Here is a 21,750-nt window from a genome sequence, read left to right on the forward strand (position 1 = left end):
ATTTCTACTGTCAGGACTTACCTCTACAGCGACCTCTCCCATGCTTCATTATGGTGCTGACCAGAGTGCATGTTTTGCTTTCCAAACACGAGACTATGATGGTGTATCTGAGGCTGTATCAACATAATTAAGGTAAAGGGTCCTTAAGAACCTGAAAGCCACAATAGATTTCCAGATTTGGTACCACTTTTATTACAGTGTAAGAAGTCAATGGTTTTTAAAATATAAAATAATTTTGAGTAATATTTTGGTTAACGATATTAAAAATACTGAGTTGGTCTGGATTTTCTACTCGTGTTGAAAATAAAAAAAAAAGTGGATAACTCTCTTAATACTGACCAATTTTTCTGGTAGCAAAATCCATAAAGAATTTTAATGTTTCAATTCATTTGCATTCCAGATTTTTTAAGGGTATGCTGTATTAGTCTTAAAGCAATAAAAGGTTAGTCAAATACTGCAATTCAACTTTCAACTGCAAAATTTTACAAAAGTACGGCAATAAGTATTGTAAGTTACAAATACAGATCAACTAATGAACCACACAACAAATTATACTATTCAAATTAACAAAATCATTTACCACTAACAAATAAAATGTTTAGCTGCAATAAATGAATTTCAAACATGCAGATGTGAAGGATACCTAGGATATATTCACCACCAATATCCCATTTCCCACTTCATGGGGTAGGACTCCTTAGACCAGAGGAAACAGGAAAGCAATACAATATAAGCTCGCTCGTACGAACCTCAGTGGAGCAAATCTCTGGTTTGAATGAATTCTGGTCCAGTCATAGAACCGCCTGCAGTGCACGGCTGTTCATTGCAGGTGGGACTTGTTCGTCTGAGCCGTGGATGCTCCACAGGCCTCCAACCTATCTATGGCCAATATTTATATAAACAAAAACTTTAAAATAAGCCCAAATACGATAAATTATTATTCAAATAATATCAAAATAAAAATAACTTCAAAATACACAATTTACTACCAAAATAGGTGATTTTTCTCATATTTGAATATATAATGAATACAGGTCAGGCAGACGAGTTTAGACTGCATACTAGATGATACAATATACTTTTGGTCCTGATGTGAAGGATTTTATCGCTAAAGCTTGTAATTTTATGCTCTTATTAGTAATACTGCATGTATGTAATTAACAAGATGTCTCAGAACAGCAGTCATGGAGCTGAACTTCTTTACAGCAAAACTTTTTAAATATTGATCAGAAGCTGGCCTGTTGTAACTTATCTCATCAGGTAAGCTGGTGGTGCCCATGGTTCCCACACTGATGTCAGCACAACAGCCTGGTCAATTGGGTAGCCTTTCCTTTGGAGGTGTTTATCAAGATCCTTCTTGAAGATAATTAGAGGTCTATTGGAAATTTCCCTTACATTTAGTAATTACTTAAGTGTAGTTACAGGATGAGAGCTACACTCATGGTGTCCCGTCTTCCCAGTACTCTTTTGTTGTATAATGCTTTGAAATGACTGATGGTTTTGGCCTCTACCACCTTTTCACTTAGCTTGTTTCAACCGTCTACCACTCTGATTGAAAAAGAAAACTTTCTAATATTTTCGGTACCTTTGTTTCCATAGCTTTAATCTGTGTCCTCTTGTTCATGAAGTTGCTGGTTTCAGTAGTGAGGGATGTTGAAAACATTTTGCTCATAGAACTATCTTTTAGCATGAAAATAGCCCTTACTGTACTTTTCAATGGATCTACTTTTACATTCTACTTTTTTAGTTTTATAAACTATTATTCAAGTGTGCAGATTTCGATCCAGTTCTCGAATCTTTTCCAGGCAAAGATTATGATGTATCTCTCTCACCTACATTCCAGGGAATACAATTTTGGGCATTGTCAATAACTTAGACATTTCATAAATTGGATTTGAGCACAAAATATTCTCTGCACATTTTCCAGGTCAGCAAGTGTCAGCCTTAAATATGGAGCAGTTAATGTGTAACAGTATTCAACCCAAGAGGGTACTGGTGTTATAAAGTGTCACCACTGGTTTGGTATTTCTTCCTTGAAAGGGGATTTTTATCCTGCCTGTATTTTGTCTTGCGAGTAACAGTTACTTTGTTACTTTGTTTAAGGGTTACTCTGTAACCCTTAAATGGCTCGGCTAATTAAAAGTTCTCCATTCTGGTGCGCATGGCAAAATATAGTTCACCAAATAAATAAAACAAAAAATTTCATTTGCTGATTCGAGTACAAGAGATAATTGCAGATAGTGACAAACTGTTTATGGGTTAAATATGTATAAAGTACTTGAACATGATCTCTTATACAGGGTAGCTGTTTTATGTTTTCATTCTATTCTATGGTATAGTTTAATGGAGTGTTATATGTGGTTTCAATTTTAAATTTCAATTTTTTTTCACAGGATAAGAGCTGGAACTTTAATATTGTAAACAATATTATGGCCCCCTGGAAAATTGGTTGATATTAATGTGTAGGTTTGCTGTCTTCTCTCTCTATGGATGCTACTTTAAAAAATTCTTCTGCAAACAATAATATACTCCAGACTTTACTATGTTGAGAATAACATCTTGTATTTAGTTTGAAAGGAAATTTAACGAAACCTACCTGAAATATTATTAGTGGCCTTGCAAGAATTTGCATTTTAATATCCAACATTTGTACTTTAACAACCCATTGTACCTTCTTGTATGTAAATAGATAAATAAATATTCCAGTTATGATGTATATTACACCATGATGCATTTATTACACCATTATTACATTTACGAAAGCTTTCGCAGTCTGTATTCATTACGTCACCATTTTGCTCAATGTCCAGTATATCATAAGACCATATGATATTGGTCCAGTAAACATATATGATGTTGATATGATAGTGCTATTCAAGTATTATTATTTTGCAATTGCTCTGCTGACTGCTTTGTGCAGAGAAGCCATTTCATCTATTTTTAAGAGCATCTTGGATGTCACTGGTGTTTACAGTCAGCCAAGGGTCATAGTGCACAGGCATGCCAGCTATGGCTGCTTAATCTTCATTTGGATTAGTATGACATTTTGGATTACGAGTTGAAGTAGGTGTCACACTCATGAAATACAGTAGTGGAATTCACATTCTTCAGTATGTTTAGCGATTCACTGAAAGTTATATTGTATCTTTAAGTATTATAATAAGTTGTTGTCATCAATGAACATTACTTCTCCCCTGAGAAAAGGCCCAACACTGTACTATTGGCAATTTTTATTTGGATTTTGCATGCATGTAGAGTCTTTCAGCTTCACTAATGACTTTGTCCTGGGCTTTATATAAAGTTTAAATTTTAACATTTTTGTTACTGTTATTCTAATCAGCCTTTCTCTTCAATTTTAGGAGAGCATGGAGCATTTGAGTAGCTCTGTAATTCCCAAACCTTCTAAGGGTATGATGTTACTTTTATGAATTACATCTTTTTCTCAATAATGTGTCTTGTGCATAGTTACAGTTCCACTGTGCCTTTCTGCTTGATGCATCAATTCATATTTGTGTTGGATGTTTTTCTCAGTATGTTTTGTAGTTTGGTGTTTTGCCTGAGGTCTATCAACCTCTGACACATGCTTATTAACCAACCAGCAAGTATGCTTTAGCTCTGAGCATCGTCCAGGACAAAATTAAACTACCATACTAGGTGTATATATACACAAAGAAATGGGGGTACATCTCTCAGTGTATATATAATGTATTTCTGTGAGGTGTATTTCATGATTGATTAGTTCCCAGTTAATTTGTCATTAAAATTTAATTGCTGAAGTCTTTTTCCATGCAAGATTGACATGGGTTGGGAATGTCTGATAAAGATTAACTTAAAGATGAAGTATACACATGGTGATAAGTAATCACACATTGTGGCATGTAAAAGAGCACTGAATGCCGCCATCCAGAAAATCAGATTAATTCAATGTGCTTGTAGACATACTGCTCTAGTGCTTTTTCTGATAATTATTAAACATTCATAAACCAGGAAAGGCTGAGGGCCTCAAGACTAACAACTCTGCAAACAAGACAGGGAAGGGCTGACCACATTATCAAGGCCGTTACTGTAAACTACAGTACCGAGCAAATTGAAAACATTAGTCCAGAACACTTTTTATAAAGTGTAATGTAACTAACATAATGGGAAACAGCTTCAAACTCAAGCCACAATGTAAGACACACAACAAAATATACTTTTTACCCACAGGGGGGTAATAAACACTTGGTACTGTATTACTAACTCGCCGATACCAAAGTAATGTTTTAGTTAAAAATACAACTGGAAAATCAAACAAAACAGGAGGACCTCTGACAAGCCACGAACCTTGTCCCTACTGCGGCCAGTAGAGGTGGTGGCCTTCATGTAAATAATGTGTGTTACATTAGTTCAATGCAGACAAGTTAACATAGATGCATACCATAAAATGTAGCACATTTTATCAGTAACATCTGTAATGATTGTGTTCTGATATCCCCACTTCATCATAGTAATCCTAAATGTGAATGTCTATGAAGGCCGTAAATGATTCATTTGCCTCAGCGAGGAGGGTAGCTCTAAAATTGACATTACATAATATTAGCAAATCTTGATTTTGTGCATTTCTCTGTATTTTTGGTCAGTATTTAGAGAACACTGTTTAAGTTCTGTTTCTTTGGTTGGGACCTGATCAAGAAAGCATGGATATCCTGTTGCTGGTTATTCTGTTATTAACTAGAAATTTAAATTTTCGGAAAAGTAATGTGCGTGGTACAGTATCAAGAAACAAGAAATTGAGTTCATTGCTATAGAAGCACTGGGCTTCTGTACAGTACTATCAAAACAGTGAAGCCTGCTAAGCATAAAATTGACAAGTTAACAAATGGTTTGTAAATAAGGGTTCAGTTGTCATGAAAATTAATTCGATGTCGTTAAGACTGCTGTAGATAAATTAGCGAGCATGTTAGGCTTCACAAGCTTCAAGCCGTGCAAAGATTGACCTGCCCAGCTTTAAGGATTGGCATAGCATAAGGTGCTTGTGAGACATTGGATTACAGTTTAGTCCAACTCAAAATAACCTAAGTAGTATTAATGGAAATACTACTTAGATTATTTTGACTTGTAAGCCAACTGAATCCTCAGTTGGTATCAGACAACCCATCTTTACACTAGGTTGGTTAAAGCAGCAGCCATCCTCCCAAAATGCATTAATTAATTTTTAACATACTGTGTATTAAAAATAGGTCTGTTCTCATATATGAATTAATGTTGTTATACATAAAAATTCTATGTATAGTTAGGCGTAGGTTAGGTTAGGTGTTTAGGTTCTGTTGGCGCTTATTTGTATTTGAAGTATGTGGGGTGAAGCCTTTACAGAACTGTGGTCCGAACAGAGGACATAAGCAAAGCACTTGTTCCAGAAGTGTTCGGACGTTATCAGTTGTGTGAATTGTGTAAACAGCTTTTCATTCATAAACAGAGGGTTTGGCGGCTGGATTAATGAGCTTGGATCTTTGTATGAGGGCGGGGTGTATCAGAAGTGAAGACCAAGTGAGGCTTCAGATCTTCCAATTTACTAGCAATGCCACACCAGATGGGCTCATAGTCTCTTCCAGACACCATTTTCCATGAAATGTTACGACTATTACAGAACGCTTCAGGACATTTTGAGGGCTAGAAATACTAACAATTAGGCAACAAAATCTGACGTAATATACAGTATACTGTTAAAAACACTCAAAAATAGTGTCAGTTTTAGTACAGTATATACCCCAGGTCCTTCCACACACACACATGCACACATGTATTTTTTTTAATACTGCCACTTTCAGTTCATATAACCTACAGTACATTACTGTGCAGATATTATTTATACAGTACTGTACTGTACTGTACACAGAGGGCCATATGCTTTCTGGATGCCACCTATCTGGTTATACCAGAGACCAAAAAAAATACAGTGGTAGGCTGGCTGCTCATGGAAAAAGTATGCTAGTTTCACCAATCCATGAAAATTCCTGAGCAGGGTTTACACAGTGATGGATGGCTGAGAAGCCTTAACTCTGCCATGCCACTAGATACATTAGAGTACATGGTGAAAGGCAGTCTTCTGATGCTATTGGTGCAGAAGAGTATTTAAGTAAATTTGCAAATATGGTGCAGGAACAAAATTTATCTCCAGAGCAAATTCATAATGCCAATGAGAGAGGCTTGTGCTGGCATATGTTACCCACAAACACAATGGATCAATGGTAAAGATAATCCTTCAGTGGTTATAAGCTGAGCAAACTGAGAATTTCTGTCTTGAGCTGTGCTAATGCAGCCAACACACAAATTGAAATTATTTGTGATTGGGATCAGCAAAAATCTCAGGGCTTTAAAGTCAACTAGGTGCTGATTTATATGAACCAGACCAGTGGATGGATGTCTCAAGTAATATTTCCCGAGTAGTTTAATTAATAAGGACTTTGTACCCGAGGTGAAGGAGCATCTCAAAAGTTTTAGTCTCCCACAAAACAGCAAAATTGTGCCGCTTCTAAATAATAGTGCAATGCATCCATGCGGTGATGACCTAATAAATGGCAATATCATTGGCATGTTCTTAACACTCAATACAACTTTACTAACCCATGAATCAAGGGATAATTAAGAACCTTAAGCACCACTATAAGAGGATTGTTTTCCAGACATCTCAATAATCAGCCAAGAACAGTTGAGGACTATTTTTTAAAGTTCACAAAATGAAGTCTGCTATCTGGACTATTGTTAGTGCGTGAGACAAAGTCAATCTATTACAAAGAAATGGTTGGAGAAAATCTCCACTTCAGTCAACCCAACACCATCAACAACCAACACTACCTCTTCCATCTAAATACCAAAGATCCATTAACAATAATAATCAAGTTAAGAAGTAGATCAGATTTTCTCATATTACAAACAAAATACAGTACTGTACTGTCAAACCTTTGCCATAAAATTGTGGAATTTTTCCCCAGATTTTCAGGATGACAAACCACATTTCTGAATACAACACATTATTCACTGTTTCAGTCCCAAGGTATTCGGGAAGCATGTGGCCCTCTATACATACATGCACACACAGTATTACAATTTTTATAGGTAATTGGGGTAAAGAAAAATAACTACCTTTGGAAAACAAGCTACTGTGTAAAGAAACAAATATAATATTTTAATATATTTATTGGACACATTGACAACAAAGTTTAATGACAATGTCAGAGGACAACTTTGCTGAAGACATTCCTATATTTTATATATTTTCCACACCTTGGTATCTTCTAAAAGCTGCATTTTTATATTGTCTTCAGAAATGTGATAAATTTATTTTACTTCATGCTGATTACATAAAATATGAAACTTCATCATCTTTTTCACTTGAAATCTTTGACACCCATTCAACTTCCATGAGGGTGTTGTCAAGAGGAATTGCCTCTGTATTTAAGAGTGCTACATATCAAAACAAGGCATCGAACCGGGAAGACTAATTACTTACTTGCCTCCTCTTTTTTTTTTGTCAAGCTACACTTTTTTTGGTAGACACTGCACTTCTTTTTTTTAGCTCTGACATCATCTTTACCTCCATTTTAATTATTTTTATAAGTAAGGCATTTTTGTCTTTTGTTTAACATTTTAAGTTACAGTGGTAATCTATTTTCTTTCTGGCCATTTTCAGATTATGCCTCCTTCTCATACTCCAGGAACATGATATATCACATCTTGGCTGCCTCAGCAGGAAGAACTAGTGCCTCTGGGATAGCATCATACTGTAAAATAAGTTTTGCACCAACGTATTCAGAACTGCGAATTTTCTATTTAAGATTTCCACCAGTATGTCTGTTTACAGAGAATGCTCAATCAAGAGCTGCTTGTCCCCTGTGAGTGATAGTGAGGCACAGCACAAACTCTTCCACTTGTATATATCTAAAGGACTTTATCCACTGAGTACCATTCCTTTGCCCTGTCCTCACATCCTAGTTCCCTGTTCTTATTTACCTTCCAAGTGCCATGTGATCATGCTAGTACTGTCTTCTGATAATTACCTTACTTTATTAACTGACACCATCAGCATTATCATAAAAATTTTCAAAGCAACTTTTGCTAATTCTGGTTTCTGTGGGACGAAATGTTTTTAGTATGTACCGGTAAGCAACTTTTCAGAATATACAGCAGTGTACCATGTTGCATCGAGAAGCTGCAGCAATATCTTACACATTTTGATGGTGACTGAGGAATAAATAGCAACATTAGTACTTGGTCAAGGTAAGCCGAGTGTCTCACAGCAGGGTACAGAAAAGGAGTTTTTCTTTCAAAGTTTTTTCTTGTGGCAATAAAAGTGAGAAAATGCTGCTTAATCTCTCTAGTTCACTAGTCTAAAGATTCAATGATGTTGTATCCATTGCTTTTGTGGCAAAGCCAATATTACATCATTAGTGAGGCACGTTGACAGTTTTTGTAGTATAATAGTATTAGCTATCATCTTCCATCTCATATTTGATTGATGAAGTCTTCATATTTACTAATTCACACCTATGCAAAGATGATATGCACATCTTATAGGAAATACAAACCTACCTACTTACTGTATCCAACGGTGAGTTTTTGAAAATACAGTACAGTACTTCAAATACTTCATATGCCTCGGTGAAGAGGCCATTTAAAAAAAGATATATATATACTTTTCCATGTTTGTTTTTATGCAATGCATATTGGGAAAGAAATGAGTTTACTCCAAAGCTTGGGTGTGATGCATGAGCCACCCAGACCACAGAGAGGAAGTAACTTCATTCTGGAGAGTGCCTCTGGCATCTGGGGATTGCTGATGCTGTTTACTCACTATATTAAACTGACATTTACTTCACCACGCAGGCAATATTTTTCTGCTTACACAGTAATGGTTTTTTTGTTTTTTTTTCTCTCTGTATACTCTCAACACACCCACTATAGGCTTTGCTCCCACGATAAAGAACCTGCTGTAAGTGGGTAAATTAATCTCATGCCACTGAAGAAATGAGACTTCATATCAGTAATATTTTAACATATGATGGAAAAAAATCTTACAACGATGATAGAAACAAACTATTTGGAATCAAAATGAGCGAATACAATAGGATGCTCAATGCCCATTTGAACCAGAATAATGTGTTTACCCTATTAAAAATAACTTAAAACTTAAAATACTATTAATACAGTCAAGTTTATTATTAGCTTGGGCCAAGAAGGACAAGGAACATTTTAAAGAGTACTCGAGAAAGATGCCATACACTAGTAGTAGGTACTAGTGCAGATGTGATAGAACCTGTGGAGTCAGCAAGCCATTACATGGGATCTGTGGGGTTGGCAAGGTGTTACACAGGACCCATGGGGTTGGCAAGGTGTTACACAGGACCCATGGGGTTGGCAAGGTGTTACACAGGACCCATGGGGTTGGCAAGGTGTTACACAGGACCCATGGGGTTGGCAAGGTGTTACACAGGACCCATGGGGTTGGCAAGGCATTGCACAGGACCAGTGGAAGTGGCAAGGTGTAACAAGAGGACCCCCATGAGGTAGGAGTATCATGGTCAGAGAGCAACAGATTTGATAGGATTGGGTCTTGTTAACAATTCATCCTACACAAAAAAAGTTTGGATAATTGCATTTCCATTTTGTAAAGTTTGTCATGCATATGTAATCACTTGCATCATTGTCATATAAATAATAAATAATTTGTATTTAATAAATATGCAAAAGAATATGATACTCTGTAACAATTATTGAACCACTGTATGAATATCTAACAAGCCACTAATAAACAAAGCATTTTGGGACTAACAAGTAACAATACAGTTAGGTTGTTTAATAGTTTGATGAAGGAGACATTTAATATACTAAATAAGAAGCTAACATAAATTGCTCAGGAAATTTAACAAATGATATACAGTTCAGCAACATTTTTGAATTGTCGAAAAACCTGAAAATATTTCACCTTAACTGTGCCACCTCTATCTTCACTAAGAACAGCTGTATCTACAACAGTGCATTAGCAGACCAATATGACCACTATGGTGTATTTGGTCACTGGTCAAAGATTGCTGGGCACAAAGCAATCATTAAGAGAAGCTTTGTTACAGGCAGATGTTCAGCACAAAGGTAACCCCAAATGTGCAGACCTGACAGTAGTCAGAAACATCCAGTTAAGGGAGGGGGAGGGGGGTTACTCTTCAACCCCTAAGGGATGGTAAACAGAATCAGTAGTCATCAAGCACTTAAGTGTCCCACTTACAAGTCCCCCAGCAGGACAGAAATAGTTTGGCACATTTCCTATCATCTAATGCCTCTCTTCAGCTAAGGGTACATATGTACCTTGGTAATTGGTCAACTGTTGTAGGGTTTCATCCTGTGGAGGGTCAGAGCAATTCAACCTTTGGGGAACCTCAATATTAGCATAATGAATATACATACACACACACATGCTGTTTGTCCCCAATAAAATGAACTATTATTATTATTTCTTTAATCATGGCAGCTTAATCTGTGCTAAAGAGTTTGACCTCTGAGGCACTACAAGCATGTTTATAACAATAACAACCTTTGGTTGTGACATTTTCAAGCTCGTAAACCTTTAATACACACTGACTAAGAGACCATGGTTGAGGAAATATGCACAGAATTTGTAAGTGAACACTAAGTGCTTGACAGACCCTGGTCTAGGTTGCTTGGAACACGCATGTACCACCTCACTGACTGATATGTGAAATATCTGAAAGTTATTACAAACGTTAAATACTACATTTGAATTTTTGTTAAATCTACAGTTTCTAAATATCACTTAAAAATTGTAAATAATTTTAACAATTTAAATATGATAACTTATCATTTAGTATCCAGTGTTACACCATTAAACTTTTAAACTACCTAATTACCTTTAAGTCATGCCCAAAATGCTCTGCAATTAGTGCCGTGATATAGCTTGTTGTTTACCCATGAAAACTACCATTTGATCAGTTTTATTTCACATCTCTGCAAGCTCGTGTAGAGAATCCTAAAGGGAAGGATTCATTTACCATCTCACCACGAACAATCTGGTAAAATCCACACAATATGGTTTTGTTAAAAAAGTTCTGCATTACAAACCTGCTCACATTTTTGGAAATGGTAACCAGTTATTCACTTTCTGAAGATCATACAAAGGACTTTGCTAAAGCCTTTGAGAAAGGTACCACGTGAAAGACTGGCAAAAATAGTACAAGCAGATTGAATAAATGGCAAAATACTAGAAATGGTTAAAAAACAAAGAAAGCAAAGTAGTGTCCTGAACAGAAATGAATCTGACTGTAGAAATGTGGGAAGTGGAGTACTTCAAGGTTCCATTTTGGGGACCAACCCTTTTTATCATATGCATAAATGACAATAGACAAGAATATTACAAATCACATCATCAAATTTGCAGATGATACTAAGATTTATGGGAAAGTAGGAAGTGACAATGATATTGAGGCCTCACAAAGAAGTATATAAACTCCATAAGTGGAGTGGCAAATAATTTTTAACGTCAAAAAATGCAAAACCTTGCACCTAGGGTATAATGCACATCACAGTTACAAAAAATAATAACATTATCTTGCAGCACGTTGATGAAGAAAAGGACCTTGAAATCAGAATCAACTAATCACTAAGTTATGCAACAAGTGGGAGCTGCAGCAAAAAAATCCTAGGAATAGTCAAACAAAACTTTGACTTCAGGGGAAAAGATGGTAGTTATTCAACTTTACAACTCAAGTGGATCATTGTATCCAAGCATGGAGACCTCAAGTTCAGAAAGACACATATACTTTGGAAAAAAATCAACTCTGGGAAATAAAAATCCTTCCTGAATGAAGTCAACTCTTATACCTGGAATAGTTGAGGGTCAGAGGACTAACAATACTGTATTGTAAACCAGACATGACAGAGTTTATCTCGAAACTTTTAAAATACAGTAATGAACAATTTAGAGGATATTTATCCAGACCCCATCTTTAAAATGTCAAATGTAACACAAACAAGGAGCAATGGTTTCAAACTCTATAACCACAATGCAGGATAGAAAACAGAGATGCTTTTTCACCCATAGCGTTATAAACCCATGGATCCGCCTACTCACCAAAGCCATTAATGTCAAAAGACTGTTGCAATTTGAGATCCAGCTCAATAAAAGCATCAGGACAAATGAGGGGACCTTTGACAAGCTGCCATCCTCCTGTCATCATCTAGGCCACAAGATAGTGACTCTCAGGTAAATTCAAGTAAAAGAATTCTTCACTGTATCTTTTATAAAAATCATATAATCTTTGTATCAATTAAAATTATTAGGTGGATGGGACTCCACAAGCAGGGAGACCCACACAATACCAGAAAGCATAGGAGCTCAAGATGTTACAGGTTTGTGCCAATAAGCATCAAAACCCTTAGCTTCTGGTTGTGTAAATATGCACTTAGATTAGTCAAACCAGGGCCAGGATTCATCAAGCATTTACACAACCACTGATGACCTGTACATCTTCCCTCAAGCATCTCTGTCTTGTTTACATTTATTAAACAGTTTACGAGTTCCGAAGCTCTAAAAGTTTGTGCGTAACAATAAAAACTTTGTTAAACTTTGTGAAAAGATTGTGAAGTTTCCAAGCTCATAACCTGTTAGTAAATGTAAACAAAGCCACCATAATTAAGAACAGATGCACAGGTTTCTTAAATACTTGTTTAAATGCCTGACTAATCCTGGCCTAGAGATTAAAGAGCATGCAGTGTCATGATCCATAGAGAATATGCCAACTGTATTGGAGTGGGGGGACACACTCCCCACCTCTGAGGAACTGGAAGAGTTTTTAAATGCCATGTCCATATCCTGTTAGGAAGGTATTTAATTATAACAAATAATTCAGACCCCCATCTTTAGATGTAATGCATAAAAAAACCCAACAGTGTCTGGTTCATGCCTGCGACTTACTTTTACTAATATTTTCCTTGAGAGGTTCGTAGTCCCTGATGACCTCCGTAGCCTTGGCAGTGTCGGCATAAGGGTAGAGGATCTCATTGAGGCGAGGATCCCTCTGCTCCTCGTTCAGGAACTTTACCAACTGCTCTACACTCATTCCTCGGAGCTTGGTCCTCTTGCTGGCGCTGAATGGCTGGTCAGTTCTGCAAGGTTAATACTATAGTTACACTACACACTCCTGATCATATGGGCTCCTGACTCTTAGATATCAAGTCACTCAGCCATCATCCTCACTACCTGCCAGAACACAGCTACTATTACACACACCACCACCACAGAACACCACACAACAACCACAGAACACCACACAGCCATAAGACTACCATAACCACAGAACACCACCACCAGTACTCACACAGAACACACCACCACCACCACAGAACACACCACCACCCCAGTACTCACACAGAACACACCACCACCACCAGTACTCACACAGAACACACCACCACCACCAGTACTCACACAGAACACACCACCACTCACACAGAATACACCACCACCACCAGTACTCACACAGAACACACCACCACCACCAGTACTCACACAGAACACACCACCACCACCAGTACTCACACAGAACAGAAGACCTTCTCCACCTCGAGCCTGTTGGTAAGCATGTGGTAGAAGACGAGGAAGGTGTCCCAGGTGAAGATCTCCACTCCCACAGTGTCCGTCTGGCCAGGGAGGGGGGGAGGGAACATAGACATCAGCCACCACTAGCCATACCTACCCTCTGGCTGCCAGCCAGTCATTATTGTAATTAACTAAGTGTAATTACCCAAGTAATAATAATAATAATAATAATTTTTATTTAGGTAAGGTACATACATAAAGAGATTTTACAAAGTTTGTTGGCTTTATAGATAGAGCTAGTACATACAATGCCTAAAGCCACTATTACGCAAAGCGTTTCGGGCAGGAAAAACATTAATGACTAAAGCTTAAAACTAATGGGTAAAAAGAATAAAATGTGTTGAGAACAAATAAAAATAGAGGTAAAAGAGGGGGAACATTGTTGAAAAAGCAGCACAAATACAATTACAAATTATTACAGAAAATTACATTCAAACAGCGTTGATTTGAAAAACAAAAAAATAAAACAAAAAACATACATGGGTTGACAACAGAGGGGTAAGGTAGGTTACAGGGAATTTATTAGGTATAGCTTTGTTTTTAACTTAAACTGGTTGAGAGAGGTACAGTCTTTAACATGGTTGGGAAGGTCATTCCACATTCTGGGCCCCTTGATTTGTAGAGCATTTCTGGTTTGATTAAGTCGTACTCTAGGAATATCAAAACTGTATTTATTTCTGGTGTGGTGCTCGTGGGTTCTGTTACAACCTTCTATGAAGCTTTTGAGATCAGGATTGGCATTATAGTTTAGCGTTTTATATATGTATAATACACATGAGAGAATGTGCAGTGACTTGATGTCTAACATATTCAGAGATTTGAGTAGGGGTACCGAGTGATGTCTGGGGCCAGAATTGGATATTGTCCTAATAGCAGCTTTGTGTTGAGTAATTAGAGGACGTAAGTGATTTTGGGTAGTAGAGCCCCAAGCACAAATACCATAGTTGAGATATGGATAGATAAGGGAGTAATAGAGAGTCACCAGGGCAGGGTGTGGTACATAATATCTGATCTTAGAAAGAATGCCCACAGTTTTTGAAACTTTTTTTGATATGTTTAGAATGTGTCCCTGGAAATTCAGCTTGTGGTCAATGAGAATGCCAAGGAATTTGCCATCTAATTTGTTACAAATTTGGGTATTGTTTATTTTGAGATTTATTTGATTAGAGGATTTATTGCCAAACAGAATATAGAAAGTTTTGTCAATGTTAAGGGTGAGTTTGTTGGCAGTTAGCCACAGATGGACTTTATTTAGCTCAGTATTTACTGTGGCATTTAGAGCAGGGGATCAAGTGTAGTTACAGGATGAGAGCTACGCTCGTGGTGTCCCGTCTTCCCAGTACTCTTTGTCGTATAACGCGAGAGTGTGAGTGCGAGTGTGTGCGTGTACTCACCTAGTTGTACTCACCTAGTTGTGCTTGCGAGGGTTGAGCTCTGGCTCTTTGGTCCCGCCTCTCAACTGTCAATCAACAGGTGTACAGGTTCCTGAGCCTATTGGGCTCTATCATATCTACACTTGAAACTGTGTATGGAGTCAGCCTCCACCACATCACTTCCTAATGCATTCCATTTGTCAACCACTCTGACACTAAAAAAGTTCTTTCTAATATCTCTGTGGCTCATTTGGGCACTCAGTTTCCACCTGTGTCCCCTAGTGCGTGTGCCCCTTGTGTTAAACAGCCTGTCTTTATCAACCCTGTCAATTCCCTTGAGGATCTTGAATGGGGTGATCATGTCCCCCCTAACCAAAACCTTCTTCTTAAATTACATCATTATGGAGTCAGAGGACACTCCCTACAATGCCTCAAATCCTACCTTACTGACAGGCTCCAATATGTTTCTGTGAATAATACAATTTCTCCCACCCTACCCATCAACATTGGTGTTCCTCAGGGCAGCATACTTGGCCCTCTCCTCTTTCTCATCTACATTAATGACCTTCCAAATGCCTCCCAACACCTCAAACCAATTCTATTTGCTGACGACACAACCTTCATTTACTCCAGTCCTGACCCCCTTGCTCTAAATGCCACAGTAAATACTGAGCTAAATAAAGTCCATCTTTGGCTAACTGCCAACAAACTCACCCTTAACATTGACAAAACTTTCTATATTCTGTTTGGCAATAAATCCTCTAATCAAATAAATCTCAAAATAAACAATACCCAAATTTGTAACAAATTAGATGGCAAATTCCTTGGCATTCTCATTGACCACAAGCTGAATTTCCAGGGACACATTCTAAATATATCAAAAAAAGTTTCAAAAACTGTGGGCATTCTTTCTAAGATCAGATATTATGTACCACACCCTGCCCTGGTGACTCTCTATTACTCCCTTATCTATCCATATCTCAACTATGGTATTTGTGCTTGGGGCTCTACTACCCAAAATCACTTACGTCCTCTAATTACTCAACACAAAGCTGCTATTAGGACAATATCCAACTCTGGCCCCAGACATCACTCGGTACCCCTACTCAAATCTCTGAATATGTTAGACATTAAGTCACTGCACATTCTCTCATGTGTATTATACATATATAAAACACTAAACTATAATGCCAATCCTGATCTCAAAAGCTTCATAGAAGGTTGTAACAGAACCCATGAGCACCACACCAGAAATAAATACAGTTTTGATATTCCTAGAGTACGACTTAATCAAACTAGAAATGCTCTACAAATCAAGGGGCCCAGAATGTGGAATGACCTTCCCAACCATGTTAAAGACTGTACCTCTCTCAACCAGTTTAAGATAAAAACGAAGCTATACCTAATAAATTCCCTGTAACCTACCTTACCCTTCTATTGTCAACCAATGTCTGTTTTTTTTTAAAGAGCGCTGTTTGTCGACATAATTGTATTTGTGCTGCTTTTTCAGCTATGTTTTCATTCTACTCATTATGCTCAATTAGTATTAAGCTTGTCATTTAAGTTTATCATGCCCGAAACGCTTTGCGTAATAGTGGCTTTAGGCATTGTATGTACTAGCTCTACCTATAAGTCAACCAATCTTTGTAAAAATTTATTGTATGTATGTACCTTACCTAAATAAACATTTTATTTTTTAACTCTTCTGTCTTCCAACGAAGTGAGGTTTCATTCCCGTAGTCTCTCCTCGTAGCTCATACCTCTCAGCTCGGGTACTAGTCTGGTGGCAAACCTTTGAACCTTTTCCAGTTTAGTCTTATCCTTGACTAGATATGGACTCCATGCTGGTGCCGCATACTCCAGGATTGGTCTGACATATGTGGTATATAATGTTCTGAAAGATTCCTTACACAAGTTTCTAAAGGCCGTTCTTATGTTAGCCAACCTGGCATATGCTGCTGCTGTGTGTGTGTGTGTGTGTGTGTGTGTGTGTGTGTGTGTGTGTGTGTGTGTGTGTGTGTGTGTGTGTGTGTGTGTGTGTGTGTGTGTGAGAGAGAGAGTTTTAATACATAATTATACACAGGACGTCATATTTTATAATACTAACATGCAAATAACTCCTTATTGTTGCATATTAATTTGTCCAAAAATACTAAAGCACTGTATTTTTTCCGCTAATGATCATTACGTCCAAATTACAGTGCTGTAATGAAATTAAATGCGTCATAATATAGACGGTTCTTCGTGCTAATAAACATCTCGCCAGCATGTCCTCCTAAATAATGGTCATATACTTATTAAATCCAACCACTAAAGCCCGTTTATGAGTGAAAATAAATAAACCAAAATGCTTTACATACGACTCACGATTGATGACGTTCGAACTTTTTTTTTTCGAAAGCATTGCTTTGTTCTGAAGTGTGTATACTAGGTATAGTACCCGGTTGCGTCCGGATCTCCCATCCCCCCTTCTTTTATTTCCGTCTCCTCCCACCTCATTCCCCAATCACCCCCTTCTCTGCCCCCCCTTCTTCTCTGTCTCCCCCCTATCTTCTTCCCTCTGTCTCCCTATCGGTCAGGAACTCTAGGGGCTTGGCCAGCCACCTTTCACTAATTATGTTATGTTGGGGGATCTATCTTGAGGTTATCTTGAGATGATTTCGGGGCTTTTTAGTGTCCCCGCGGCCCGGTCCTAGACCAGGCCTCCTTTTTCAGTTACACCCTCCCCTCCCCCTCCCAGGAAGCAGCCCGTAGCAGCTGTCTAACTCCCAGGTACCTATTTACTGCTAGGCGAGCAGGTGCATCAGGGTGAAAGAAACTCTGCCAATAGAGGCCAAAGGACTGGGCTCTAATGGAAATCGAATGAGGCGCACAAGAGCATAGAGCCGAAGGACACCCTACGGCTCTATCAAGAAATAACATTCCTCTTTTTCCATTTTCTGTCGTCCAGTGAGAAAACTCTCAAGAAAAAAAAAGTTAAAGCGTGGATCCGAAATTTCCAAAAAGTTAACGACTTAGTTTGCGAACTCTTCCTTCTCTTTATGAAGGCAAAGGGTTCCATTGGGCAGCGCCCGGGGACGCACTACGGACGTACATTTAGCACTAGGACGCACTACGGAGGTACATTTAGCACCAGGACGCACTACGGACGTACAGTTAGCACCAGGACGCACTACGGAGGTACATTTAGCACCAGGACGCACTACGGACGTACATTTAGCACCAGGACGCACTACGGAGGTACATTTAGCACCAGGACGCACTACGGACGTACATTTAGCACCAGGACGCACTACGGAGGTACATTTAGCACCAGGACGCACTACGGACGTACATTTAGCACCAGGACGCACTACGGACGTACATTTAGCACTAGGACGCACTACGGAGGTACATTTAGCACCAGGACGCACTACGGACGTACATTTAGCACCAGGACGCACTAGACGAGGACCATGACGCACTAGACGAGGACCACAACAGGTGGAACATGCAGCCCAACAGGTGGAACATGCAGCCCAACAGGTGGACCATGCACCAAGTGAGGGCAGTGATGCGTCTCCCTCTACGCCGGCAGCAACCGGAGATAACCTGCAGTTTAACTCTTTAAGATTACCAAAATGGGACTGGGAAAAAAAAACACAAAAATATAGTGCCGTGTTTCCTTCTGGAAACTGGAATACAGGGATAAAGATGGCGCGCTTCCTGGAAAGTGTATTGTGGTGGAGAAAGCTGTTGTCTGGACCAAAGCCTGGATACAGATCTGGACAAAAATGCTTTGTACTGTGGAAGTGAAGCGCTTAGGGAAAGGGGGAAATATATTTCAGGACAGTGGCCCGTGTGTGTGTGTGTGTGTGTGTGTTTAGGACAAAGGTGTTTGAAGATGACGGTGTGTGTGTGTGTGTGTGTGCGCGGGAAATAAAGAAAATGTGACGTGTCAAAGAACAAACAATTTAGTTTGCACTGGTAAATAGAGGTAGAAAGACAAAAGCTTGTGTTTTGCACAGGTAGAACGTGGGTCTGGAACGTGTGTAGTGTGTAGGGAAGGTGGGTTAATTGCCTAGTTAACCTTAACTACCTCTTAGGCCATTCCACTTGTTACGTCCTTCGTAAACATCTGGAGTTTCTGTATGTGTTCTTATATAATTGTGTTTGCGGGGGGTTGAGTTTCGGCTCTTTGGTGCCGCCTCTCAATCGTCAATCACCTGGTGCACAGATTCCTGAGGCTATTGGGCTGTTTCATATTTACATTTGTGTATGGAGTCTGTCTCCACCACATCGCTTCCTAATGCATTCCATTTATTAACAACTCTTGATACTGATAAAATTCTTTCTAATACGTTTGTCTCATTTGGGTACTCAAGTTTCCGCCTGTGTCCCCTTGTTTGTGTTCCTGCCGTGCTATATAATTTGCTGTTATCTACCCCTGTCTCAGCTCCCATAGGAATTCTGAAGGTGGTAATCATGTCTCTCCAAACTCTTCCAGTGACGTGAGGTTTAATTCCAGTAGCCTTTCCTCGTAACTCTCACCTCTCGGCTCTGAGCAGACCTCTGAACTTCCGCTAATTTTGAGAGTTGCGCCGCTTAGGGGTTAAGAGAGGCAGCCATCACGCTCTCTTTACCATGGCCAGCATATCAAAATGTTATTTCGGTGTCCTTTTGTAATTTTATGCAGTCAGTCCTCTTTAAATGATTCACACTCTTTCGCCTGCGCCAGGGCCTCGCGGCTGGGGGCGGAGGCTCTGGGAAGCCTGCGTCAGGGCTTGAAGGGACGCTGAAAAGCCTGCATCGGGGCTTAGAGGGAGGCTACAAAGCCTGCATCAGGGCTTAAAGGGACGCTACAAAGCCTGCATCGGGGCTTAAAGGGACGCTGCAAAGCCTGCATCAGGGCTTAGAGGGAGGCTACAAAGCCTGCATCAGGGCTTAAAGGGACGCTACAAAGCCTACATCAGGGCTTAAAGGGACGCTGAAAAGCCTGCATCGGGGCTTAAAGGGAGGCTGAAAAGCCTGCATCAAGGCTTAGAGGGAGGCTACAAAGCCTGCATCAGGGCTTAAAGGGACGCTACAAAGCCTACATCAGGGCTTAAAGGGACGCTGCAAAGCCTGCATCAGGGCTTGAAGGGTCTGAAAAGCCGGCATCATGGCTTGAAGGGAGACTACAAAGCCTGCATCAGGGCTTAAAGGCAGGCAGCAAAGCCTGCCTCCTAAGGGCCCCACTGCCGCATTAGTGACCAACGAGCCAGTAAACCTTGGTGAATAACTATTTGAATACAAGTAATTATGAGGGAAGCAAAATATTTTCTCCGCATTCTGGAAATATAACCTTTCCAGAACTAACCAAATTAATTGAAAGAGGATTGTATATGCTCTTAATCGGCGAGGTTTTAATAGCCTTTCTGGGTAAAAATATATATATATATATTAGTGTTTTTGTTTTTAATTTTTATATTTGGAAATTATTACAGATTTATCGCTAAGGTTTGACTCCTGGAAGTTACAAAAATTGAATTCCAGACCAGTAACGGGGGCTTCCATGGCAACGTTTCAGACCGGTAACGGGATCTCCATGGCAACACACCAGACTAGTAACAGGGCCTCCATGGCAACACACCAGATCAGTAACGGGGCCTCCATGGCAACACTCCACACCAGTAACGTGGCCTCCATGGCAACACCCCAGACCAGTAACGGGGCCTCCATGGCAACATCCCAGACCAATAACGGAGCCTCCATGGCAACACCCCCAGACCAGTAACGGGGCCTCCATGGCAACATCCCAGACCAATAACGGAGCCTCCATGGCAACACCCACAGACCAGTAACGGGGCCTCCATGGCAACACTCCAGACCAATAACGGGGGCCTCCATGGCAACACCCCAGACCAATAACGGGGGCCTCCATGGCAACACCCCCAGACCAGAAACGGGGCCTCCATGGCAACATCCCAGACCAATAACGGAGCCTCCATGGCAACACTCACAGACCAGTAACGGGGCCTCCATGGCAACACTCCAGACCAATAACGGGGGCCTCCATGGCAACACCCCAGACCAATAACGGGGGCCTCCATGGCAACACTCCATTTTACCATTCCATGTTAATTACTACCAGTATTTTGCAACCATTTATTACCTCCTGGAAACACAATACTGCCACTGGACACAATATCTAAAAAAATAACGCTCATTCAACGCTAAATTGACGCTGATAAGGTTGAGGTAACGCTGGAAATTGATCCCCAAAGGACAAAAAAAAAAGATTTCGGACCCCTGGAACACGGGAAGATAAAAGAGGTGTTTGTGTCGTGTTTATAGAGCGTGAAACGGAGCACTAACGTCACAAGCGTTGGCTAGCAAATAACAGAAACTTGGCAATCAAGATCCAAGTTTTAGAAAAGCGTTTCTTCCAGAGGACTTTGAGCAAACTTTATGTCGGGGGCTGCTTCTTGCCTCAGAGCAGCATGGGGGCTATTCACCCACCCCCGGCAACATGGGGGGGCTACTCACCCCCACCAACATGGGGGCTACTCACCCCCACCAACATGGGGGGGGGGCTACTCACCCCAGCAACATGGGGGGCTACTCTCACTCCCCTTAGCAACATGGGGGCTACTCACCCACCCCCAGCAACATGGGGGGACTACTCACCCACCCCCACCAACATGGGGGGCTACTCACCCCCACCAACATGGGGGGCTACTCACCCCCACCAACATGGGGGGGCTACCCAAC

General features: G+C 39.8%; 1 protein-coding gene across 10 annotated transcripts in view; it reads right to left on the reverse strand.

The window, feature by feature from the left end:
- Positions 1-21,750, reverse strand: part of Plc21C (Phospholipase C at 21C) — a 298,940-nt gene that overhangs the window by 52,955 nt on the left and 224,235 nt on the right. For all 10 annotated transcript variants that reach the window (XM_069301328.1, XM_069301327.1, XM_069301326.1 and 7 more), the window contains 2 exons: positions 13,586-13,686; positions 12,962-13,152 (listed from right to left, as the gene is read on the reverse strand). In XM_069301328.1, coding sequence (XP_069157429.1) covers positions 12,962-13,152; positions 13,586-13,686 — 292 coding nt within the window. The remainder of the gene's footprint in view (positions 1-12,961; positions 13,153-13,585; positions 13,687-21,750) is intronic.

The sequence above is a fragment of the Procambarus clarkii genome, chromosome 45 (assembly GCF_040958095.1).
Source record: "Procambarus clarkii isolate CNS0578487 chromosome 45, FALCON_Pclarkii_2.0, whole genome shotgun sequence".
In the NCBI taxonomy this organism is placed as follows: Eukaryota; Metazoa; Arthropoda; class Malacostraca; order Decapoda; family Cambaridae; genus Procambarus; species Procambarus clarkii.